The sequence below is a fragment of the Schistocerca americana genome, chromosome 2, assembly GCF_021461395.2.
Source record: "Schistocerca americana isolate TAMUIC-IGC-003095 chromosome 2, iqSchAmer2.1, whole genome shotgun sequence".
NCBI lineage: Eukaryota > Metazoa > Arthropoda > Insecta > Orthoptera > Acrididae > Schistocerca > Schistocerca americana.
In genome coordinates this window covers 734,168,147-734,195,477 of record NC_060120.1, presented here as the reverse complement: position 1 = coordinate 734,195,477, position 27,331 = coordinate 734,168,147, and the positions used below count along the sequence as shown (strand labels likewise).

At 38.0% G+C, this 27,331-nt stretch overlaps 1 protein-coding gene across 1 annotated transcript in view; it reads right to left on the bottom strand.

The window, feature by feature from the left end:
* LOC124594764 (regulating synaptic membrane exocytosis protein 2) overlaps positions 1-27,331 on the bottom strand; it is a 1,241,912-nt gene that overhangs the window by 187,775 nt on the left and 1,026,806 nt on the right. The window contains exon 21 of the mRNA XM_047133151.1: positions 4,635-4,774. Within this exon, the coding sequence (XP_046989107.1) occupies positions 4,635-4,774 (140 nt within the window). The remainder of the gene's footprint in view (positions 1-4,634; positions 4,775-27,331) is intronic.

Below are 27,331 nucleotides of genomic sequence, written 5' to 3'. Positions count from 1 at the left end.
GCACTTAGCTTTTCACTATTATAAACTCATGCATGATGTTTAACCAGTAATGTCTGTCTACAATTACCCTGTCTTCCACTGTTAAGCTCTCAGGTTTTCAAATATTGTCTGATGCAGTCCTCAACAATATGTCTTTCTTTCTCATTCCGTAAGGTAAGTCTCTCCTGACCCACTGTTCTGGGTGACGTTCCCGAAATCTACCCCTTTTCCTAGACCTCTCCAGTCACTTTCCGTCACCACTCTTCCTTCCCGTCCCACTGTTCTGCCTGAAAAACAAGCCACTGGCTCTGAAAGCTTGCCAATTGCAAGCGTCTTTTATGTTTGTGTTCTGCCGCTGCTTGGTGAGCAGATATTTTATCTATCCAATTAAATAATTTTCTCAATAATTGATTGTTTGTGTTGTAATGTAGCTCATTTTGATGTATGTCACTCGAATTTTGCATTTCTTGCCCTTTTTTTTTTACTTAAGAGGCTTCAAATATTTGGTAATTATACTAGGGAGGGTGTTTTACTGACAATGCTGTAGCTTTCTGCTTTGCTAACATTTGTCTCATTTTTTTGTTGTGTTTCTTGACTTCTGAAAATATTTAAAGTTTATTAACACCAGCAGTAGTGAGAATAAATATAATAAGTCAGTGAGTAGTATTAATAGTGGTAACTTTTATATTATTGCCAACAAACTAGAAGAACAGTGTCAATAAGTCTTGTTTTGCTGTTATCACAAGATAACTGTTCTAGTACACACACATCAGTTTTTGATCACAATGGACAGATAACCAGTTAAAGTGTATTCCTGCATAGATATACTCAATTCAGATTACATACTGGTTTGTTAAGTGTCAAGGGTAACTATTTCTTCACTTCCGAATAATAAAATGAAAAGAATTTTAAAGAGCTGTAAAGTGAACTACAAATAAGAGGGTGATGAAATCTGTTTGACTAATTTTCTTCATTCAGTAGTTCCTGTTATAACTGAATGGTGTAATGTAACAGCCGATATTCACATACTGAAGTATAATACATGTGATAACTAAGTATCATGATACAGTGAAATTTTATTACATAAACGTATACTTATGCTCAAGTTTTAACTGACAATAATCATTGTATAAGAACATCTGAGACAATAATTAATTTACAGAAGAAAGTACTTTAGAGGAATTCTATAAGATGATACATCTACATGATCATAGTGTAACACAGTGTCTTGTACAAATTGACTAGGCTTAAGCAGTGAAGTTAACATTTTTGTAAAGAATTAGAAAACCAATTTCTTTCTAGTGAAAATTAATGTATTTCAGTATCAGTTTTTAATGAGATTAATTGTATGAATTTTGGAGCAGAAAAATTTTGCAGTTCATAAAACAGTTGATTGAAAATATGTTGCTATGTTATCATGTGTAAATATTTTTGTATAAATTTTTCTCCATTGTGAACTACATAAGTATTAACCATAACAAGCCAGTAAGAACCACATATTGTCAAGGTTCTATTCAAGATCTTATGTTCATCCAAAGAATGTTGTTGAAATTGTTGCAGCTAGGTGTTACAGTCAGAGCTGTTCAATTATTGTCATGTAGTAAAGACATTGAAAGTCGGGATGTTGTGAAATATGTAAAATGATTTAAAAAGCAAAATTCACATGATTCTGGAAGAATCCAGAATAAACCATCTGCAGTGAACAAGTATGATGTACTTCAACAATTACAGCTCCTCCAGGTCTTCAAGAAAAGTATACTGTATATGCAAATGTCATTTCTTGCTCCAAAACCTTTTTATCATTTGCAAGTAGGGGGCAGTGTTGTACCTTGGAACACTTTTCAAACTTTCACTTCTAGCTAGCCCTGCAGTAGAAGTTTACTACATTTTCTCATTCCATTTTTAACTAATGACATTCACTTTTTATGTGCTGCAATCTTTTTTTTAAATTACAAATATTACTCTGGAAAATTAAAGTTTTTCTGACTGTGAAAATTTGCTCCAGAGTATAACATATTCAGGTATCTAGGAACACATATTTCTAGATCTACATCTATATCCATACTCCGCAAGCCACCTGACGGTGGGTGGCGGAGGGTACCTTGAGTACCTCTATTGGTTCTCCCTTCTATTCCAGTCTCGTATTGTTCATTGAAAGAAGGATTGTCGGTATGCCTCTGTGTGGGCTCTAATCTCTCTGATTTTATCCTCATGGTCTCTTCACAAGATATATGTAGGAGGGAGCAATATACTGCTTGATTCCTCGGTGAAGGTATGTTCTCGAAACTTCAACAAAAGCCCGTACTGAGCGTCTCTCCTGCAGGGTCTTCCACTGGAGTTTATCTATCATCTACGTAATGCTTTCACGATTACTAAATGATCCTGCAACAAAGTGCGCTGCTCTCCGATGGACCTTCTGTATCTCTTCTATTAACCCTATCTGGTATGGATCCCACACTGCTGAGCAATATTCAAGCAGTGGGCGAACAAGTGTACTGTAACCTACTTCCTTTGTTTTTGGATTCTTCCAATGAATCTCAGTCTGGCATCTGCTTTACTGACGATCAACTGTATACGATCATTCCATTTTTATCACTCCTAATGCATACTCCCAGATAATTTATGGAATTAACTGCTTCCAGTTGCTGACCTGCTATATTGTAGCTAAATGATATGGGATCTTTCTTTCTATGTATTCGCAGCACATTACACTCGTCTACATTGAGATTCAATTGCCATTCCTTGCACCATGCATTAATTCGTTGCAGATTCTCCTGCATTTCAGTACAATTTTCCATTGTTAAAACCTCTCGATATACCACAGCATCATCCGCAAAAAGCCTCAGTGAACTTCCGATGTCATCCACAAGGTCATTTATGTATATTGTGAATAGTAACAGTCCTACGACACTCCGCTGCGGCACACCTGAAATCACTCTTACTTCCGAAGACTTCTCTCCATTGAGACTGACATGCTGCGTGCTGTTATCTAGGAACTCTTCAATCCAATCACACAATTGGTCTGATAGCCCATATGCTCTTATTTTGTTCATTAAATGACCGTGGGGAACTGTATCGAACGCCTTGCGGAAGTCAAGAAACACGGCATCTACCTGTGAACCCGTGTCTATGGCCCTCTGAGTCTCGTGGACGAATAGCATGAGCTGGGTTTCACACGATCATCTTTTCTGAAACCCATGCTGATTCCTACAGAGTAAATTTCTAGTTTCCAGAAAAGTCATTATACTCAAACCTAATACGTGTTCCAAAATTCTACAACTGATCGACGTTAGAGATATAGGTCTATAGTTCTGCACATCTGTTCGACGTCCCTTGTTGAAAACGGGGATGACCTGTGCCCTTTTCCAATCCTTTGGAACGCTACGCTCTTCTAGAGACCTACGGCACACCGCTGCAAGAAGGGGGGCAAGTTCCTTCACGTACTCTGTGTAAAATCGAACTGGTATCCCATAAGGTCCAGCGGCCTTTCCTCTTTTGAGCAATTTTAATTGTTTCTCTATCCCTCTGTCGTCTATTTCGATATCTACCATTTTGTCATCTGTGCGACAATCTAGAGAAGGAACTACAGTGCAGTCTTCCTCTGTGAAACAGTTTGGAAAAAGACATTTAGTATTTCGGCCTTTAGTCTGTCATCCTCTGTTTCAGTACCATTTTGGTCACAGAGTGTCTGGACATTTTGTTTTGATCCACCTACCGCTTTGACATAAGTGACATTTTAGTGCAATTTAAAAGCATTGCAATCGAGAAAATCTTGTCGGTACTGGATTTAGTCACCTATCTTTCACATTTTTACTCTACTGTACACCAATAATCAGTAAGTGAAATCAAATAAAGAAAAAATATTATTAAAAAAAAATTACAAGTTAGATATGTTTTGGAATTGAAGCTATTGGAAACTGACACAAATTTCTATTTTCAAGACAAGTAAAATAGTTAAAGTGATAAAGAAACTGAGTTCATTTACAAATATCACATATAACATGAAAAGAAGATCTTTTGTTTCTCAGTGCAAGACGGTTCACAACCAACAAAGTATGGTTTAATCAACCATATGTTATATATGTAGTTCTAAAATCATGTAGAATACTACTTGCCACAAAAATCTCTAAGGGAAGAATTAACAAGATATTCCAAAAAACTTTAACATAATGTACAGCACTTAAATGTGTAAAAAAAAATGTTGCACAAAACACTACCTCATGTGTAACAACAACAAAAACTGTAGAAAATAGTGGAAACTTCTAAACTTTTGATGTTGAACGCTACTGCACATTCCTTCACGTGATTCTAAAATCAATCACTAGACTGAAGCACTTACATACCAAACAACATCACTCCCCTCCATCTCTGTATAATAAAGATATATTGCAATTTAATAAGTGCAACTTTCAATAAATTATGTCCTATTTGAAAGTAGTAACATTTTAAGGAACATGTGCTCCTGCACAATATTATTGATTGCAATCTGCATTATTCAATGGTGGTAAAATCAACAATGAACTCATTCTACCAAGCACCTAGATAAAACTCTAAAATTAGTTCAAAAACTAAGCTTCAGTTAGTAATAACAACTAACATTATATTAGCATGTATTTCTGCACTCGCCTTTTTGCAGAAATAGAATTAAGTATTACCTGGAGTATACAGCCCTGGAATGGTTCTCTGAAGGCTAACTGTTGTTGGTAAAGGGGATCCAATGTTCTTCTCGCAGTTGCAGTTTTTGCTTTAGCGATACACTTCTTTCCACTAACAAGGTAGACTTTGACATAGGGTGCTGCAACAATTAAAAAGTTTAAATATCTCAAATTATATACATCTAAACACTCATATTTCTTCTGAAGTTTTCCAATTTTGAATGCTGTCAAAAATTTTATACTTGATGAATAGTAATGATAATAATTGTATTTACATACATCATTGATTAAAGCAATGTACTAAATATAGTAATAATTTAATTATTTACACATGAGTAAGCTAATACTGGTCATCACACAATCCAAAAGGCAAAATTCATGATTTCTCTGGACTTGCAAAATGCAAAAAAGGTAAAACTTAAAATAATGATGGTTTACCTACTTCATAAAGAAGTAGGGCTGACTTCATTACTGCAATAACAGAAATTACTGCTGCAGAAGTAAGAGTCAATATTAATGTCATTTTTTATTAGTCTAGATAAACAAGCTATACTGAGCGAAAAAAGAAGTGTGAAAAGATGACAAACTTAGTTTTTGATGTCAGTGTACATTCTGAGGTGAGCAGCTAGAATTGTGTGCTAATGCTGATTTACGATTTAGTTCCTTTCTCCTTTTCCCTAGAAATGTAAAGACTGAATGGATTTTTCTGAAGTGATAACTCACAATATGCTATGTATCAGTGTGTATATACTTTGAGTGAAAGTCATCAATCACATGACAAAGAATTTTGTCTCCAGTTAATAGTACCAAATGTATATGGATTCACAAGTGGTAGATAAAGAACAAATATATTTGATCCTTGTGTTTAGTAAAGATAATGACAAATATTTCTTACTTATTTGTCTGTATTCAAATTAGAAGAAGAAAAAGGCAATAAAATTGTTATTTACAAATATTCCATGATATTGATATGGGAGATCAACAAAAGAAAATACACATACATAAATGACAATAACTGCCAATTTACAAATTAATATTCCTTGTATTGCTTTTCACTGCCATGAAATGCAGTATATTAGACACTGTATTTTTGGCAGCAAGATACATCACTGCAACATTACCATGAGTGTTATTAACTGCAAGAAATACTATGATTACTAATTTTCTTTCAGATGTGGAAAATGGAAAAATAAGACTATTAATGTATACATAATGTTCCTGGACAGGAGCAATGGATGTCTGGTGTTTCATGCATCTAGAGAGAAAATGCAATTAGAGAGAAAAAGAATATCCTTTCAATACATGACAATGAACAGGAACAATAATGGGAAACAGAAACAGATTCAGTTAAATAGTTATGTGTTACACTGACAATGTTTACAATATTTCATTATGAGTGAAATGTATCAACTAATTTACACACACACACACACACAGACACACACACACACACACACACACACACACACACACACACACACAGAGAGAGAGAGAGAGAGAGAGAGAGGGGGGGGGGGGGGGAGGAGGAGGAGGAGCTGGAGGCGGGGGGGGGGGGGGGGTGATGTTACCTACTCTAGATTTCATTTATGTATCAGAATTATTTTTCAAGTAAAATGATTTCAGTTTACTTATCCTTTCTCTGTAAGAGAAAGATTATGTAAGATTATGTTCTGAATATAAGATGTGATTTTTATTCTTAGTTTTATATTTAGGAATGCTACTATTGCTTTCAGATTGTAATCTTACAACATAACAAATGTTATGTGTGAATACTGTTAGTACATCTATCTGTTAAACTACTGTGCCAAAAGTGATTTGGAAAATAACAAATTAAGTAATTTTTACTGAAGAATAGATGTAACAAATGGTGTAATCATGTCAGTGAAAAGTTATTTATGACTGAACCATCACTAGTAGTCATTGAAATGTAAATCATATCTTTGTTCAAAAATTGATATCAATATAATGGAAGGAAACATTCCACGTGGGAAAAATTATATATAAAAACAAAGATGAGGTGACTTACCGAACAAAAGCGCTGGCAGGTCGATAGACACACAAACAAACACAAACATACACACAAAACTAAAGCTTTCGCAACAAACTGTTGCCTCATCAGGAAAGAGGGAAGGAGAGGGGAAGACGAAAGGAAGTGGGTTTTAAGGGAGAGGGTAAGGAGTCATTCCAATCCCGGGAGCGGAAAGACTTACCTTAGGGGGAAAAAAAGGACAGGTATACACTCGCACACACGCACATATCCATCCACACTTACAGACACAAGCAGACATATGTCTGCTTGTGTCTGTAAGTGTGGATGGATATGTGTGTGTGCGAGTGTATACCTGTCCTTTTTTTCCCCCTAAGGTAAGTCTTTCCGCTCCCGGGATTGGAATGACTCCTTACCCTCTCCCTTAAAACCCACTTCCTTTCGTCTTCCCCTCTCCTTCCCTCTTTCCTGATGAGGCAACAGTTTGTTGCGAAAGCTTTAGTTTTGTGTGTATGTTTGTGTTTGTTTGTGTGTCTATCGACCTGCCAGCGCTTTTGTTCGGTAAGTCACCTCATCTTTGTTTTTATATATAATTCAAAAATTGATAGTTATATATAAAAGGGATTGACAAATGTAAAAGTAGTAATGAACAAAAATTAGGGAAGGAAATTACAGTTTTAAAGGGTTTTCCAACTAAGATTTCACATTGGTAGAAGAAACACTACAGCACTGTAGACGATGATGGGAACTGAAGATGTTAAGGCACAAATTTACAGAATAATAAACAGCTGAAAAAAGTACAGTGGAAATGCAAAAGATGTTTCATCCTAAACAAATTAAGATAAGTATTTTCTTCCCAAATGAACATGTGAATAAAAACATGACAAAGTTAAACTATAATGACTAAATTTGGTCTAATGTTGATGTGGTTCTTCCTGAGTATAGGAAGAAACAGAGCAGTTGAACATAATACATCCTACCAAAGCAAATCTGCAAACTGGGATGGACAAAAAGAATTTGATATTATTAAGACAATTAGCAATGAGCTGTTCATAACATGAAACACTTATTCTCCAAGAAAATAGCTGATATGCAGTTTTCTTCAGTTGTACTTTTTGAGGTAAGTAAGGCATTTATAAGAGGCAACTAAAGTGCTTGAGTAACTCTGAAGATGTTTGGCAGTTGTAGAGCTGCAATATCTATTCAAGTAGTTAACTACATGTGGACAGATGTCCAAAAGTTTCATTGATAAATGTGTTGACAGTGCTGACAGTTACTACACTGACAATACCAGTTGTAATGGCATTCACTCCTGCTGATGTTGTATATTGTTTGGTGACATTCCATTATCACATATTATTGATTAACAACCTTCATATTAAATGCCAGTGTTGACTGTGATGTGGATGGTGACATGCTAAGGAACACTATGATCATGACCACATAATTTAATTTCAATTTGAAAGAAACTGTCTAAAAATCTATTTGCAACCAAAAAATAAAGATTTTTCTATTTTTATTCAATGAAATATAGTAATTTAAATTTGCATGTCACATATTGATAGCATGTATAACTTCCAGGGTAATAGCTAGAGTGAACAGACCTTATAACATTATCCTACAAGACCTTGCTATGTTGGTACTCCAAACACCTGAAAGCAAAGGGACACTACAGCTATTATATTTATAAAAGAACCTACAGCTGTACTGTGTGGTTTAATGAAGATGAATTTGTCTTGGATAAAATATTTGGGAGGTAAAATTGTCCCTTATTTGCGTCTGTGAGTGGTATCTACACTGGAGAATGTTGTCATCAGGCATCACAAAACTGCCGTTAGTGGAAGCACAAGAGTGTGGAATGCTACATCTGACAGTAGAATAGGCAGATTACAGAATTTAAAAATGCAAACATACAGACTGGAGTCAGATTCAATGGAAATTAGTTAAGTATGGTTGTATGAAGAAAAGGGCTAGTGCTCAAATTATTACAGGGTTATCAAGACAAAACAAAACAAGTGTAACACAGAAGTAGGTCTAATAATAAATAAGAAAAAAGGAATGTAGATGAGCTACTATGAACAGTATAATCATAGCCAACCTAGATCCAAAGGCAACACCCATTACTAGTTTATAAGTTCTAATAGCCATTGTGATATAGTTCCATAATCAATTAGCAATTACTGAGTCAAAGTCAATCACAGCACCTACAACAGGCACTTCAACCCTAACCTAAATTGCTATTACACAGTTCTATTTTTTATACGTGAGACATGTGTTTAACTAGAGCACAACATTATGGTTGCTTGCTTATTCCATAGACACCATACAGTTCACCTATGACCCCAACCTAAATTGCTGTTACATAATTCTTTTTTATACATAAGACATGTGTATAGCAACAGCACAACATTGAGGTTGCTTGCTGATTCCTTAGACACCATACGATTCTCCTAAAATAGTATTTTAGAATTAATGTAAGAAATCCACATCTCACAGGCTGAAACCAGTTAAATTCATCACCTCTCATTTTTCTACCATGAACTGAAGATTATAACACCTACAGATCATAACAGGATAATAGGTTTCATGCAAGACCTACTCATTTGGCTAATTCCAACATGGTGTTACATATTAACAAAAGCTGTTATGCTCAATATTGAAAGTCAATTATGTGACTGCTATCAGTGTAACATTCATTCAGCTGATGACAGAGGAGCAAAGAGCATGTTTTACACATACTACTATAATGCAAATGCATCAGGTGAACTAATATGAATAAAATATTAGTCATAATATTAAATCCTCCATAACTTTGGAAGTAATCAGACTTGCAAAATCTAAGACCAGTTTTGGAATCAGCACAAAAATTCCTTCAAGATGTGGCATTTTTTCCTCTCATTTCACAGTTGCTTTAAATTGCATAAAATTCCATTTATTTTATTTTGCTAAGGTGACAGAATGGGATCTGGAAGCAACAATTGACACAGATATTATTGCTAGCACATTTGCATACATCATGATTAATTCTGCCTTCAGGCAGCTTAATTCTATTATGAAGTACCTATTTATAATTTTTTTTGAGAGCTCACATCCCTTCAACTGGTGGGGAGACACATCCTAATACATAAACTTCTGAGCAATGCCAGAAGGCAGATCAGTGTGGGTTGATGTTGAAGTAAGCTGGTGAGACCAACACTGGCTATGTTTTTGTGAATGCCTTTCAAAAGTAGGTTGGCAACAGAGCAAAACCACAGCCGATGTCTGCTGTTCTTATGAACTCTGACCGTGAACAGTGTTTACATAACAAGCATTGCAGTATGAATCCTGATTCAGACTTATTAATATTTACCTAGCACAAGTGAAGTCTGGGACCAAAATCTTGAATGGATTGCAGCCAGTTTAATTCACTGTATTATTGATGAAATAAAAAAGTTGGATTTGTTATGCCAGTTGAATAGTGTGTCCAAAATTAAGTTTTTACTGACTCTGAGTGAAAAACAACATACCATGCAGATGAAGAAGAGATTGAAAAAATGTGTGAATAAAGGAATAATTCATAGACAGAAATAATTCATATTGTTAAAGCACATGAGAATTAAATTATAATGGGAAATTGGAATTCAATAACAGGAAAAGGCAGAATGGAAAATAGTGGGTGAACAAATACTGAGGAAAAGAATGAAAGAGGAAGCCACCTTGTGCAGTTTTGCACACAGCGCAATTTAATCATTGCAGAAACTTGGTATGAGAATCATAAAAGATGGATGTACATATGAAAGATACCTAGTGATACAAGAACGTTACAGATTGATTATATAATGACAAAAACAAATTTTGAAACAAGATTTGGAACTGAAATACATTTCCTGGGTCAGATGTGAACACTGGTCATAATAGCAGATCATAACTGAAGAAACTGCAGAAAGGTATGAAATTAAAGAAATGGAATGTGGATAAGTTGAAAGAATAGGGTTCTCTGTTAGTTTCAAAGGGAGCACTGGACGAAAGTTGACTGAGACAGGAAAAAGGAATATAATACAAGTCAAATGGGTAGCTTTGAGAGAAGGAATAGCAAAGACAGTAGAGGAATAGCTAGGTAAAAATACAAGGCCCTTAGAAATCCCAGGATAGAGCATGAGATACTTACTCGAATTTGTATTGCAACAATCATATATGGGTGTAGTAGTGGGAGTCTGAGTGGTGTATTTCATCAGCGCTGGCAGCAGGTGAACACGGGGTACTGTCACTGTAATTATTCAACAAGGCCAGTGCCATGTTGTGAGGCAGGTTAGATTGTTGAAACAGCAAACTCAGTTATACTGAACAGCTAGTGCAGCAAGGGGTAAGGCAAGGTAGATTTCCACACTGAGAGTGGCAGTGGTGTTTTAGGATAAGAAGCTGGTAGTAGTACATATGCACAACAAGCACGATATTGCCCACTATAGGTACTGGACATTTTTATTATGAAATTATTCTCAGTTTTGCAACCCTACCAGATCAACAGGGCTGTGGCAGATGACGCTGTCACAAGGGCCTGCAGTTCTTGGCTGCAGCCCCTGGATGTAGTGTCACAGAACAGCTGGCCATCCCAGGTCAACACCAATTGTGTGGCTGAGTCCTGCCCAGGGGCAGTGGTCACTCCCCATGTGTACTAGCCATCTACAACAGTCACATGACAGATACCTCATTGTGGTCGGGGTCCAATGCCGTGACTTACTTGGGCACTGCCCAGGCTGGAGGAGATACAGTGTCATCAAGTACACCCTGCTGGCAAGGGGCTGTGCAGCCAGCTCACATACTGACACCATCAGCACCCCACAGAGTAGCTGCATCAGCATTGTGGGATGTGCAGAAGACAAGCCAACCAGAATTCAGCAGCCAGAGACTGACCTGATGCTCTATGCCATGCAGATGCTTCAATACAGAACTTGTTTCATTTGGAGCTGCCTTTCATTGGAGTTTCCTGAGCTCTCATCTCACTTTCACCACCAGTTCACATCATCCTGGCTCACAGCTGCCCCACCCTCCTGGGGGGAGAGGGGGTAACGGGGTGCTATAAATTGATCAAAGGAGAAAATATAAAATTGCAGCAACTGAAGAAAGCAGAAGGGAAAACAGACATCTAAAAAAATGGGACAAATATGAAGAGCAAATGGGTAATGCAGCTATGAATAGACAAGATATGCAAAGTTGTAGAAGCATGCATAACTAGGGGAATAATAGATGCCATCTATAGGTAAATTTAAGAGACCTTTGGCGAAAAGAGAAGCTCATGTATGAATATTAGGAGCTCAGGTGCCAAGTCACTACTAAGAAACAATGGGAAGGCTGAAAGATGAAAGGAATATACAGAATATCTGTACATAGGAAATAAATCTGAAGACAGTATTATGAAAAGGGAAGAGGAAGTAGATAAAAACAAGTTAGGAGATAGGACACTGCGACAAGAACTTCACAGGACACCTAATGTGGAACAAGGCACTTGAAGTGGGTGACATTCTCTCAGAATTATTAAGATACTTTGGAGAAGACACCATGAGAAAATCATTCGATCTGCTATGAAAGAGACTCCAGACAGGTGAAAAACCCTCACAATTAAGGAAGATTGTTATAATTCCAACTTCAAAGAAGGTTGATGCAGATGGGTGTGAAAGCTCCAAAACTAAAGCTGAATAGGGTAAAACGTTCTTACAAAAAATCAGTTAAATAAGTCACGGTAGCAAAACACCGACATGAATTATTTATGAAAGAATGGAAAGACAGGTAGAAGATGATCTCAAGTTTGGGTTTCAGAGAAATGTTGGAACACAGGAGGCAAAACTAACCCTTTCATTTATGGTAGAATATAGACTGAAGAGGAGCACAACTTCCCTCAGATCATTCACATGTTTATTCAGCTTGCTGGAGGCTATCACTTACTACCATGTTCAATATATCATTTTCAAAAACCTAAAAATCAACAGAAAGTTACACAAGTAGCATTAATTTAGTAGGTTTAGAAAAAGTTTTAACAGTCAGGTTACCGTCTATTCAGAAGGCTGTTACATGCAGCGACTGTTATTGACTTGCAAGTAATAGATTTCAGCTACCAGTCGTCCTTTTTAAGTTTCATTGGAAGATATAGATTTCAGCTAGAAACTAGCCATTCTCAATGCACTATCATTTTTGATCAATGCATGTAATGCCTGTTGGTCAGGTTTCATCCACAGTTAATTGAATACTGGAGATGGCTAGTGCACATGGGAAGTGAGTATTCAATGAACTGTGGATGAAGCCCAACCAACAGGCATTACATCCATTGATCAAAAATGATAGTGCATTGAGAATGGCTAGTTTCTAGCTGAAATCTAGATCTGCCAATAAAACTTAAAAAGGATGACTGATAGCGGAAATCTATTATTTACAAGTTTTAACAGTGTTGGCTGGAGACCATTCTTTGAAATTATGAAGATAGCAGGGATAAAAAGTTATCTAAAACTTGTACAAAAACCAGACTGCTGTCAACGAACATAAAAGTGAGGTAGTAGTTGAGAAAGGAGTGGGGTAACAGTCTAGCCTCTGCTCAATGTAATTTAATCTGTACATCTTGCAGGCAGTGAAGGAAACCAAGGCAATAAGGTCCTAAGGTTGTGTGAAAAGAAATAAAAATCTTGAGGTTTACTAGTGACATTGTAATTCTTTCAGAGACAGTAAAAGTCTCAGAACAGCAGCTAAATAAAATCTTGAAGCAAGTTATGAGACGAACATGGTTAATGGACTGTAGTCAGATTAAATCAGACAATATTGAGGGAAATAGGTCTGGAAGTAAGATGCTAAAAGTAGTAGAAGGATTTTGCTGTTTTGGCGGCAAAATAAATGATGATAGCCAAAGTAGAAAGGATATAAAATGTGGACTGTCTGTAAAAAGACAAGCATAACTGAAAGAAAAGGAATTTGTTAACATCAAACATAAATTTAACTGTGAATGAGTTTTTTCCAAACATATTTTTCTGGAATGTAATCTTATGTGGATGTGAAAGGTGGATAATGAACAGTACAAGTATGAAGAGAATAAAACATTTTGAAAAGATTTAGACAAGATGTCCGTACAGTGCATAAAGTGGCAATTGACTGTAAATGATTAAAAGTGTGAATTGATCCACATGAGTACTAAATGGAATCTGTTAAATTTTGGTTACACAATAAATCATAGAAATCTAAAGGCAGTTAATTCAGCTAAATACCTAGGAAAAACAATTACTAACAACTTAAACTTGCACAATCAATATATAATGTTGTGGGAAAAGTGAACCAAAGACCACTTTTTGTTGGCAGAACACTTAGAAGATGTCATAAATTCACTTAGAAGACTGCCCACACAACACTGGTACACTCTCTGGTGGAACATTTCTGTGCGGTATAAGATCCTTGCCTGATAGGATAGATGGAGAACATCGAAAAAATTCAAACATGAAATAGGGGAGAGAGTGGCAAGGCTTAAAACAAAGTCATTTTTTGATGCATCAAGATAATTCAAGAAATTTCAGTCTCCAACTTTCTCATCTGAAGGAGAAAATATTTTGTTGACACCCACCTACATCAGGAGAAATGATGACTGTAATAAAATAAGAGAAATTAGAACCTGCAGAGAGAGATTAAAAGTGTCTGCTTTTTCCAATACACTGTTCAAGACTGGAGTGGTAGAGAAAGTAATTACTGGACTGGACTAACTAAAAAGGTGGTGGTCACATTAATGTGACTGGACTAATTAAAATGTATATGGTATTTTGTAAAAATACCTTGGTAAATATGGATGAATGATCATAACAATTACTTTATATGACAGTTTAAAAATAGTAATGTTTCTTGACATCACAGGTAAACTTATCGAGAGTCATTCATTCACTCCCTGAATCCATTCACTCCTTGATTCATACATCTTGTTCCATAAATCCCATCATGAAGGAGAATCTTCACATAAGTGCATCAAGTCAAGCTATACATTAATAGGCAGAAGTGGCCACTACACATTACTTTGCCTACTTTCAAGTATACTAGTCACAACAATGTTAGAAAGGGTACACTTTCCTGACACAGGGTTATTAAATTGAAAAGAAAAAGATATGATTCTTAATAGACTAAATATTTAGAGCCTTGTAAATGGAGGATAGTTTCATTCCAGAATTACTACACTAAAGAAGTAAATGATAATAATTTGTCATTTAGATTATCAACACTGAAATAGTACAAAATTAGTACACATCAGCAAAAAGTGTGAGCAGTAAGAATATTACATGAAGTAAGTAACTGAGCAACTAGTAATGCCCTCTTTAGAAGGGTATGGTCATTGCTATGTATATTTCCCACTAAACTTACTCTCTACTAATAATTGCACCTAATAATAATTTTCAGTTTCATTTGGATTGTGGTTTACAGCTGCATTATAAGACAGAAAAACACATCCCTACAGATTGCGTCTCCTTGTATAGGATTCAGAGAGGAGTTCTTTATACTGGAGTGAGGTCTTCAGCAAACTCCCATTATAATTAACAATGTTGTGATGTTAATTTTGAGCTGTTAAGTTGACTTTAACCTTAGCTATTTAAAATAGCTGAGAAATCAGCACCAGTGGGAATGATGATAGTGACAATGCTACCATATTAAATTTGGTTTGAGCAAGCACAATATTTTGTAGCAGTTCAGTAACAATTAATTATGAATGTAGTTTCTGAGAGATGCATCTCTTTGTCATAGCATACCTTTGAATATTTCACATACACTGTTCTAGTTCAATCCATTGATTTGTGACAGTATTTTTCCTTTTAAATAAGAGATTACCAAAAGATGATACTTGTACCTTTATTAATACTATATCCTCAGCTCTAAAGTAATCTAAAAAAGTTTCCCGGCCAGGTTGTTAATGAAAGTTAGTTTGCTATTTTCATGTTCCATGGATCATTTGCATGAATTTATCTATTTATTTATTTATTTTTGAGAAAGGAACATAAATATATGTGTTAGCAGTTGCTGCCCACCACTTTTCACACAATTCAATAGTACAAATTCTTCTACAGAAAAGAAGGAGTTGTCAAGCAGAAACATTTTCAGTTTGTTTTCAAATTTTACTTTGCTGTCCGCCAATCACTTTATATCACTCGATAAGTGAACAGAAATTACTGTGGGAGCTTTGTGTGCCTATTTTTGTGCTGAGGACAACCTTTTTGTGGTGTAATGAATGTAATTTTCTCTTCTGGTATTGTACGTATGTGCAGCATTGCTCCTTATGAACTGCAGTGGAATATTTACAACAAACTTCATGCGGGAATAAATATACTTTGTCTACAAGACAATAACGGGTGAGCACCACATAGTATTTTTACAGCACATTTTTGAACAATGAAAACTTTCCTTCTTAAAGATGAGTTACCCCAGAACATTATTCCATATGGCATTACTGTATGAAAATATGCAGAATATGTCAATTTATTGATTAGTCTCTCCTGAAGATTTGCAGTGATTCTAAGTGCCAATGTGGCTGACCTAAGTTGTTTTAGAAGTTCCAAAGTGTGCTTTTTGCAGTTTAAAGTCTCAGAAATATGAACCTAGGAATTTTCAAGTATGCATCCTATTTATTATTTCCTCACTACGTGTGACACTTACCATCGGTGCAGTACTGCTAGATTTGCAGAACAGAATATGTTGTGTCTTTTTAAAATTAAGAGGTTGACAATTTGCAGAAAACCAATCAATTATACTTTTAAGAACACTGTTTATCATTTCTTCTGTTGCTATATGTATGCATGCTTGGATTGATTACAACAGTACAGTCATCCACAAAAAGAACTAACTCTTCTTGTTGTATATTAGACAAAAGATCATTTGCAATGATTCTAAGTGCTGGATTGGATGAAACAAGTTGTTTTAGGATTTTCAAAAAGAACTGCTTTCAGTTTAAAGTCACATCAATGTGGACACCTAAGAATTTTGGAGTATCCACACAGTTTACTATTTCTTCATCGTGCATGAAAATTATCATTCGTGTAATACTGCTATATTTACAGCCTGAATATGTTGTGTCTTTTTAAAATTAATAGTGAGACCACTCACAAAAAAATAGGTCAATGATACATTCAGAATATTGTTTAACATTTTTGCTCTTGCTCTATGTACACTTGGATTGATTACAATAGCAGAGTCATGCTTGAAAAGAATTCTGCTTATTACATATGATGGGAGATCTTTTCCATAGGTTGTTGTTGTGGTCTTCAGTCCAGAGACTGGTTTGATACAGCTCTCCATGCTACTCTATCCTGTGCAAGCTTCTTCATCTCCAAGAACCTACTGGAACCTATATCCTTTTGAAACTGCTTAGTGTACTCATCTCTTGGTCTCCCTCTATGATTTTTACCCTCCACGCTGCCCTCCAATACTAAATTGGTGATCCCTTGATGCCTCAGAATCAACCGATCCCTTCTTCTAGTCAACCTGTGATGCAAATTTCTGTTCTCCCCAATTCTATTCAGTACCTCCTCATTAGTTACGTGATCTACCCATCTAATCTTTAGCAGTCTTCTGTAACACCACATTTTGAAAGTTTCTATTCTCTTCTTGTCAAAATTATTTATCGTCTGTGTTTTACTTCCATACAGGGTTACACTCCATACAATTACTTTCAGAGAAGACTTCCTGACACTTAAATCTACACTCAATGTTAACAAATTTCTCTTCTTCAGAAACACTTTCCTTGCCACTGCCAGTCTACATTTTATATCCTCTCTACTTCGACCACATCAGGTATTTTGCTTGTCAGTTAGCAAAGCTCATTTAATACTTTAAATGTCTCATTTACTAATCTAATTCCTTCAGCATCATCTGATTTAATTAGACTAAATTCCATTAAACTCATTTTGCTTTTTTGATGTTCATCTTATGTCCTCCTTTCAAGACACTGTCCATTCCGTTCAACTGCTCTTCCAAGTCCTTTGCTGTCTCTGACAGAATTATAATGTCATCGGCGAGCCTCAAAGTTTTTATTTCTTCTCCATGGATTTTAATTCCTACTCCAAATTTTTCTTTTGTTTTCTTTACTGTTTGCGCAGTATATAGATTGAATAACATCGGGGATAGGCTACAACCCTGTCTTACTCCGTTCCCAACCACTGCTTCTCTTTTATGCCCCTTGACCTGTGCAGCTGCCATCTGATTTCTGTACAAATTGTAAATATCATTTCATTCCCTGTATTTCACCCCTGACACCTTCAGAATTTCAAAGAGGGTATTCCAGTCAACATTGTCAAAAGCTTTGTCTAAGTCTACAAATGCTAGAAATGTAGGTTTGCCTTTCCTTAATCTATCTTCTCAGATAAGTCATAGGGTAAAGTGTTCCAACATTTCTACAGAATCCAAACTGATCTTCCCTGAGGTCGGATTCTACGAATTTTTCCATTTGTCTGTAGTATTTTGCAGCTGTGAGTTATTAAACTGATAGTTCAGTAATTTTCACATCTGTCAACAGTGGTAACAGTACCCCTGATAAAAGAGTCTCTAGGACATTCAGTGGATCACGCAGAACATTGTGCTAAGGATGAGAAAGACTAATATAACACATAATATTGGCATATTACCTCATGTACGAGGGCTATCCACAAAGTACATTACGTTTTGGAATTAAAAATAAATAAAGTATTAGAATTTTTTTTATTATATACAGATGAAAGCCACACTTAAATACTACTTTTCTACATAGTTGCCATTTAAATTAAGGCACTTATCGTAGCGACGAACGAGCTTGGAAATTCCTTCATCGTAAAATTCGGCCGCCTGCACCTTCAACCACGCAATGACTGTCTTTTGGGACAGAAAAGGTGTGATTTTTGTGGATTTCCTGGAAAGAGGCACTACAATAAACTCTCAAAGGTATTGTCAAACTCAGCACAACCTCAGAAGAGCAGTACAAAACAAGCGCAGGGGAAAGTTGGCCTCAAAGATCTTGCTGATTCACGACAACGCCCGGGCCCACACGGCAAATGCCACTCGTGAAGTTCTCGAATCTTTTAAGTGGGAGTTGTTTCCTCATCCGCCGTACAGTCCCGACCTGGCACCGAGCGACTTCCACTTATTCCCAGCAATGAAGAAGTGGTTGGCTATGCAGCGTTTTGATGATGATGCACAGCTTCAAGAAGAGGTAACCACGTGGTTGAAGGCGCAGGCAGCTGAATTTTACGACGAAGGAAACTCCGAGCTCGTCCATCGCTACGATAAGTGCCTTAATTTAAATGGCAACTATGTAGAAAAGTAGTATTTAAGTGTGGCTTTCATCTGTATATTATAAAAAAAAATTTCCAATACTTTATTTATTTTTAATTCCAAAACGTAATGTACTTTGTGGATAGCCCTCGTACTTCTTTCACAACTGGTTTCTCAGTGAACTGTTTTGGACATTGTTACTTCTGCACCCCTTTTTGTCCATTTATAGTCCATCTTGATTGTCTCACTCATACAAAATATGTATTTACAACTAACAGAAATGTATATAATACTCAACTGTATAACAATTGTTGACATCTGTGTCTTCCTTACAAAACCTTAATGTATGAAGGTGGTTTGAAATGTTCTTGGACCAGAATAGACAAAAGTACTTATACCAGTGAAACTTTTTTTATTTTTCAACATTGTCTTCTCCTTGTAGATTAATGCACTTGGTGCAACGATGTTCCAGTGCCTTGACCCATCTCGAAAATGAGTTTCCTCCAGGCCTGCAAAATAGTTGTCAACTCTGGCTATCAATTCTTCGTTTGAAGTGAATCTTCATCCACCAAGAAAAATTTTCAGTTTTAGGAAGAGGTGAAAGTCTAATGGAGCCATATCAGGTGAATAAGGTGAGTGTGGCAACAATTCATACCTTAGTTCATGTAATTTTGCCATGGCGATGGCACATGTGTGCGGTCGCGCATTGTCTTGATGGAATATGACTTTCTCCCTTGCTAAACCTGGCCTTTTTTCATGTATCTTTTGTTGCAATTAGTCCAAGAGGTTAGCATAGTATTCTCCAGTAATTGTTTGCCCAGTGGGGAGATAATCTACAAACAGAACCCCCTTTGCATCCCAGAACACTGATGCCATGACCTTTCCCGCCAAAGGAATTGTCTTTGCTTGCTATGGTGGTGGAAAATCAGCATGTTTCCACTTCTTTGACAGTTGATTTGTCTCTGCAGTATAGCAGTGCACCCAAATTTCATCTGTGGTCTCAATCTGGTGCAAAAAATTTTATTCATTTCTCCTAAAACAGGCCAAACATTGTTCTGATAAGTCCATTCTCATGCATTTCTGAAGAGTCGCAGCACACATCTTGCATATAATTTTTTCATTTCTAATTCTTCAGTTAAAATGGGATATACCACTTCAGATGACATCTGGCAAGTGTGAGCAATTTCACGCACTTTCAATCAGTGATCCTCCATGACCATTTTGCACACTTTTGCAATGATTTCTGGAGTAGCCACATATATTGGCCAACCACTGCGAGGATCATCATCTAAGCTCTCCCAGCCAAGTTTAAATTCAGTCCACTGTGTATTCTGGAAAACGACATGAATGTCTGCTTTCATACTTTTCTTTAGGAAGTACTTAATCACTGCTCAAATCTCAATTTTTTTCATCTTTGCAAATCACTATGCGGGAACAACAGAGCCACATCACCGCCACAGCTCTCTTCAAGAAACACTGATGTGGCATGTGTTTACCGGCAGCAGTCCAATGAATATCATGTAAACAACTTGTTGCGCTAGCACTGACCTCTCATGGCGCTTCCAAGAACTTTTCAAACCACCCTTGTAAAAGAGGAAAAAGAAAACCAGAATTTAGAAAATTTGTGTAAAACATGTACATCATATCAATTGAGAGACTGTAGTAACGTGAAAATGCTGAAACTAACTCTCAAGATTTCAGAGCTGTGGATTCATGCATTGAGAAATAAATGGAGGATGGAAAGATAACATTCTAAAGTTCCTGCATCCATGTAAGACACCTAGCCCCAACATTCCACACTTACGTGTACACTTGTATCACATGCACCAGGAAATGCATGTATGCAGTATTTGAAATGTGGTGCAGTTAATGAGGAGGTAGTTCTCTCTCTCTCTCTCTCTCTCTCTCTCTCTCTCTCTCTCTCTGTGTGTGTGTGTCTGTGGGGGGGGGGGGGGGGGGGCTGTAAAAATTGCAGAGGGAGACCAAGAGACAAGTATAATACGCTTGTTTTTTTGTGGGGTGCAGTAGTTATTTGGAGATGAAGAGGCTTGCACAGAATAGAGTTCTATGGAGAGCTGCATCAAACCATTCTTTGGATTGAAGACCACAAAAACAACAACGTCTATTCGTGTTGTTTTCTGGTTCACATTGCCATGTATGTAATTACTGAATTATTTATAAATAGCACCAACTGCATGTAAAATACTCAAAGATGTGTAAAGCATTCAATAATAGTTCTCCAAACTGCCTCAGGACAGATTTTTATGAGTAGAATTTGAATCTTTTGGATCATAATTGTTTTGCTGTTGCACTGTTCAAAATGAGCAGATAATGACTGTTTAGTAGCTAGTAAATTCACCTACTATAACAACATACTATTCTTTTACTTGACTAATTTTCTCAATGTTTAATGCTGATGAAAATCTTTCAGATTTCCAGCCAGCTGGTAGCATAGAAGCACTACAAAATGCTGATGACTCTCACAGCCATCACTGTCTGATGGAAGGCCAAAATGTTATGATTATCCTCCAATATATACCTTGAGATACTGTGGCACCCTTTCGGTTCTGTATGGACCAGTGGACGTAATGGATGGTTGAATGGTCTGAATATTTAATTTTTTGAGGCCCCTTACACTTTTGTTTGAAAATTTCTCAATATAGGGAAGAAAAGTTAGTCTCTTGTCTCCTTCTTCTTCTTTATGGTCAGTCGTGTCTTTCAGTTAATACATGTCTGAAACTGGATTTGATTTAGCTCTTTTCACTCATTTGGAGAAAGGAGTTATTCTTAAAATAGTTGACATCTAGTTTAATAAATTACATGGCAATATAGTTCTGTGTGGGTCTTCAGCTCTTAGACTGCATGTTGTATCATGCCATCTGCCTCCTATTTTAGTAAAATGTCAAGAAAAGAGACACAGTCATTCTCTTCTCGTTTCAACACGAATGCAATATTCTGTTGACTGCTGTTTGGGTTATCTAGGAATGTGTATGGGGCCATATTCTCCTAGAATAAAAATGTGCCATCAACATGGAAAAAAAAGTGCTAAGGTTTGATCTACAGAGTCTGAAGTACTATTGCATCAAAGTGTTCCATCTACTGTTCAGCAATCCCAGCACCAGTGAGAATACCACGGCTATTCATAAAAGTGCTCACTTCACTTGAAGTATTTATTTATTTGTACATTTATTTTATATGATAAGATAATGGCTCTCAATTCTTCTATTATATCCTGCCAGGCACCCTCAGAATTTCTCTGTATACTGTGTGGTATCATCAGTGCCTACATTATGGTGCCTGCAGCCACAGGTCACTTGCATACAGCCCACAGCCAGGCACTGTGCTGGTGAGTTGGACAGTGCAGGAACGGCCCACACGCATAGTTGCCTCCATGGTAACCATGGTTCACCATCATCAGGACTTTCAAGTCCATTCTGGATGTGGACTACTCAGGGATTCTGCTTCGTAGCTCTCCAATTATGGTGTCACCCATGTACTCTGCTGATAGCTGTTCCAGTGGCTGTTCCAGCCCAGTCACTGTAGTATTGCATTATTCTGTTTTTGGCTTTTCTCTTGTTATGGAATAGACTTGTCTACTCATGTCTGTTGTTATTTGTCATTCCCAATCACAGACACAACAAACAGTGGCTACAAAGGATGGTCCTGGTATTGGTTTCCATTTTCTGCCCTGGTGGCACATCCTTATTTTCGGTGCTGTGTCTAATCACCTCCAACGCAGGATCAGTGTACATGCTGTCTTCTTTTGTTTTGTTTTGTTTGTTTGTTTGTTGTGCAGATGGTGTTTAGCTTTAAGTTTTGGGGGAGATCCCCTTCTTATGCCAGCAAGAGGAACCTGTGTAATTATACAAACTTCTTAAGTTTCAGTCGATGCAGCTCACTCAACTGAAGGACAAGACGACATTGCTGTTGGAAGACTGACAGCTTCTGCAGCAAGCCCTGCTTCAATGTGTTGCCCAGACTGATGACAACAGCAGCAGGCACCATTCAGCTCCACTGTTCCGCAAGTTTGATGCTGCTGCAGAGGAATGGATCAAATAAATACTGCAGCTATTTCAACATTTTGCAGCCTACAACATTTCAAATGATGTTCATCACTCATATTTCTTCCCTTGGGTTGGTGTAGAAACCTGGTGCATTTGCATTAAGCTTTTCCCCCTTACTCAACCCCTCTCCTGGAAGTTGTTACAGTTATTGATAAGCATTTCAATTCCCAGGCAGTGGTCACCATCACTTGATATGTTCTTTCAATTAAAGCACCAACCTACCAAGTCCTGTTGGCAGTGGCTCATGCAGTTATGTGGCATGACCCCATACCTGTAAATTTGTGTGTCCTTGTGGTAAGTGCTGTGTGGATACCATGTGATGGGAGACTATTGCTCATAATGTTACTGTTTCCCCACTGCAGTCAGAGCTCCTCAAATAATCTCACCCTTCAGTAGAGGATGCCACTAATGAGTCACAGGAATTTTTGACACCATGGAACTAGAAATGTTGCCTCCATTGGTGGGTGCTCTTGAGACCCACAGGTCTTCTCCACACATACGTGTTTCCCCACTGCAGGCACAGCTTTACAAATTATCACACCCTTCAGTTGAGGATTCCACTTGTATAACTGAGGCACAGGAATTGTTTGACACCACAAAACTAGAAATGTTGCCTCCACTGGTAGATGCTCTTGACACCCACAGGTCTTCTCCCCATGTGTGTCTGCTTCATTTGGGTGCAGTAAACAATCCACAGATGCCACAGTGGTAAATTGCAACCTTGCACCAGCACTACATTTCTCATGACAGTGGTCTTCTCCACACATACGTGTTTCCCCACTGCAGGCACAGCTTTACAAATTATCACACCCTTCAGTTGAGGATTCCACTTGTATAACTGAGGCACAGGAATTGTTTGACACCACAAAACTAGAAATGTTGCCTCCACTGGTAGATGCTCTTGACACCCACAGGTCTTCTCCCCATATGTGTCTGCTTCATTTGGGTGCAGTAAACAATCCACAGATGCCACAGTGGCAAATTGCAACCTTGCACCAGCGCTACATTTCTCATGACAGTGATGCTTGTCATTTCCGCTGAGCCAAATGCTTCTTTTGCAAAAAGGTTGGGCACATACAAGACATTTGCTCAAAACAACTGTTGGGCTTGTCTGTTCTCATGGTCACACCTGGTTCTGAGGTAGTGGATGTCAATCACTTTGATGTCAATGATGATTCAAAATCAGGATGGACAATTCCAGCTGGATACTGGGTCTTCTGTGACGCTCATCAATAGGACCACATTCCATAAGCTTGGTTTCCCTGAAGCTCTGACACACGCTCTCACCATGTATAATGATGATCGCATCACCATCCTATGCATTTGTCTTCTACAGATGCAGCACCAATCTATATCAAAGGCAATTCCTATCAACAGCATTTAATTCTTTCAAAAGTCCTAATATCTTTGAACTCAGTGCCTTTGACATCTGCAGCCTACAAATCTCTAATAATGTGGCAATGATTTACTCCCATATACCCTATGACAGCATTAAAAAGCCCTGTGACAAATACTGTCAGCTTTTTGAGGACTCCCTGGGTGTGGGAAATGACTTTTCCACCCACATTACCTTGAAGGGTACCATAAGGCCACAATTTTTAAAAGACGAGAGATTCCCCACACTGTTAGGGAGAATGTTGTGGCAGAGTTGAGACATATGCAGGACCTGGGGGCTTATGAAGCCCATTTCAAGTGGTCAATGTACATCACCTTTCACCATAGAAAACCTAGTGGGGAACTCCACCTTTAAGCAGATTTTAAGTCCACCATCAACACGCAGTCTGTTATGGATTTGTATCCTCTCCCTTGTTCTGAACAGTTAATGGACAAATTACAATGGGGCATGTCGTTCTCAGAGATTGACCTCAAGGACACCTATTTGCAACGCCTGTTGGATGACATTGCAAAATCCTTTCTTGTTCCCAACACTCACATTGGGCTGTTCCAAAATCAGCATCTCACCTTTGGCAGTGCTTCTGCCCCAACCATCTTCCATTGGTTTTTGAAGCACTTGATGCTGAAACTGCCTTCCTGTTCCAATTATCTGGATCACATTATCATCTAGGGCAGTATTCCACAGGAGCACCTCCAGGACCTTGAATGCCTTTTCAAAACTCTCTGCAACACAGGACTCAGAGGCACCCAAGGTGTTCCCCCCTCCACCAACCACAAGGAGGCTATTTGGAAGCTCCCTTTTTCATAAATCTCACAGAACTTCAGACTGTTTTAAGCAAAATATTGTATTATCTTTGCTTCATACCTAACAAATCTCAGATTGTGGCACCCTCATGTGCTCTCTGGCAGAAAAATATTACTTTCATCATGACACATCAGCAAGGAATAGCTTTCCAGACCTTAAAAAAATCTTGATTAGTGACAGATGTCTAATCCCCATTGATAATGTGAAATCTGCACTCCTTGCAGTGGATGCCTCCTCCTAAAACAATGAGGAAGTGCTGCCCCAAAAGATAGGTGCCATGGACTGCCCAACTGCTTCCACATCAAAACTTCTAAACAAAGTTCAGGTGAATTACAGTCAGCTAGAGAAGGAGGCCTTGGCAATCATCTATGGTGTTCGCAAGTTTCATCAGTATCTTTATGATTGGAAATTATTTCTGCTCACAGACCCCAAGCCTGTCTCCAGTTTATTCTACTCTGCCAAACCTGCGCCCTTCCAGACAGCATAAAAACTCCAACAATTGGCACTTACTCTGCCCAGTTATAATGGAGAGATCCTCTATCACCTCACAGCACCCTGCACCAATGCAGGTACATAATCTCATCTTCCTGTCAGATCAGGTGCAGAATTTGATTCTTCTGAGGAAGCTTGCTTTCACATTGACCAGACCAAGGAAGGAAGCCACAGCACTTACATTTCTGACTGACCACCATTAAATTACCATGACCATGGAGCAAGATGGTGCCCTCTGGATTCTTCACCAATTTATTCAGTCAGTCTGACCATGTGATAAGAAGCGACTTCCCAATGAATCTCTTTACCATTCATTTTCCCCAAGGGACACATTTTCGTTCCATAATGGAGTTGAGCTGTTACACAAGTCAAATGAACAAACCTGGGTGCTGATCCCAGAATCTTTGCAGCAGCAGGGGTTGGCTTTATTTCATAAAAGACATTGGGGCATCGTCTGTATTAAGCAATTGGCCAGGCAGCACTGAATTTGGCTGGTATTGGAGAAGGACACTGAACACATGATCTCACACTGCAAGGAATTTGCTAAGAAACTGCCTGCTCCTACTCAATAGTTTTTCAAATGGCCCCAACCAAAAGCCCCATGGCAATGAATATACATTGATTTTGCAGGGCCGTTTGGGGTTTGCAGTGTCTTATTGTAGTGTATACTTTTCCCAAGTTTCCTTTTGTGGTTCCTCTGACTTCCATCATGTCAGCCAACATTATTCCCAACAACCATTGTATCTAATAGAGGCCCACGACTGACTTCAGCAGAATTTACATCCTTCTGTAAAGCCAAAGGTATCACCCATGTCTGATCAGCACCTTTCTCCTCACAACCTAATGGGAAAGCAGATTGATTCACGTATACCTTGAAGATGCAAACATCAAAATTGCAGCAGTCCCACTTTATGCTCCATCTCCTCTGTCCTCCATGTTCCCCAGATGCTACCCCATCCTCCTCAAACCGCTATGCCAACCATAAGGTGTACTTTAGGGCTTTTAAGAGTGGCCATTCGTGGGAATCTGGAACTGAAGTTCAACCTGTGGGCAGAGCAACCTATGTTATTTGGGACAAGTTGGGATGCCATCATCACAGACACCAGAATCAGAATATGCTCAGTCAGATGGTATCTCCCCAAGCAATTATTATGCTTTGTGGGTTTCATACCAGCTGTTGAGCACTTCCAGCAGCATTTCTACATCATGACCACCATCACTGCAGCTGCAGTGTTTGGAGCCTTCATTGGCTCAGCCATGGGCACCACTCCCACCAGCATGGCAGTCCAAGCTGTCACAGGTCCTGGTGTCACAGTCTGTCATCACACCCCATAGTGGCCCCACCACTGCTGTTGGCGATCTCAGGACCAAGTTCTGGCCGACCTCATTGTCCTGCCTCTTGTTCCTACCTTTGAGTGTTGCTGTGGTCCCTCACAGTACATCACTATGGTGAGACAATTTTTGGGGGAAAGAGTGTGATAGCATCAATGCCTACATCATGATGACTGCTGCCACACTGCACAGGTCACATGTCATACAGTGCACTGCACCACCAGCCATTCCTAGTACAGACACAGAATTGGTGAGTCGGACAGTGCAAGTGTGACCCAGGCACATATCTACCTCTGTGTAACATAGCAAGGCCCAGCTGATGTATCCATGTAAAATAACTGCACGACAGTTATGCAACAATCATGCTGTTCCACACCACAGTAAACTCACCAACAGC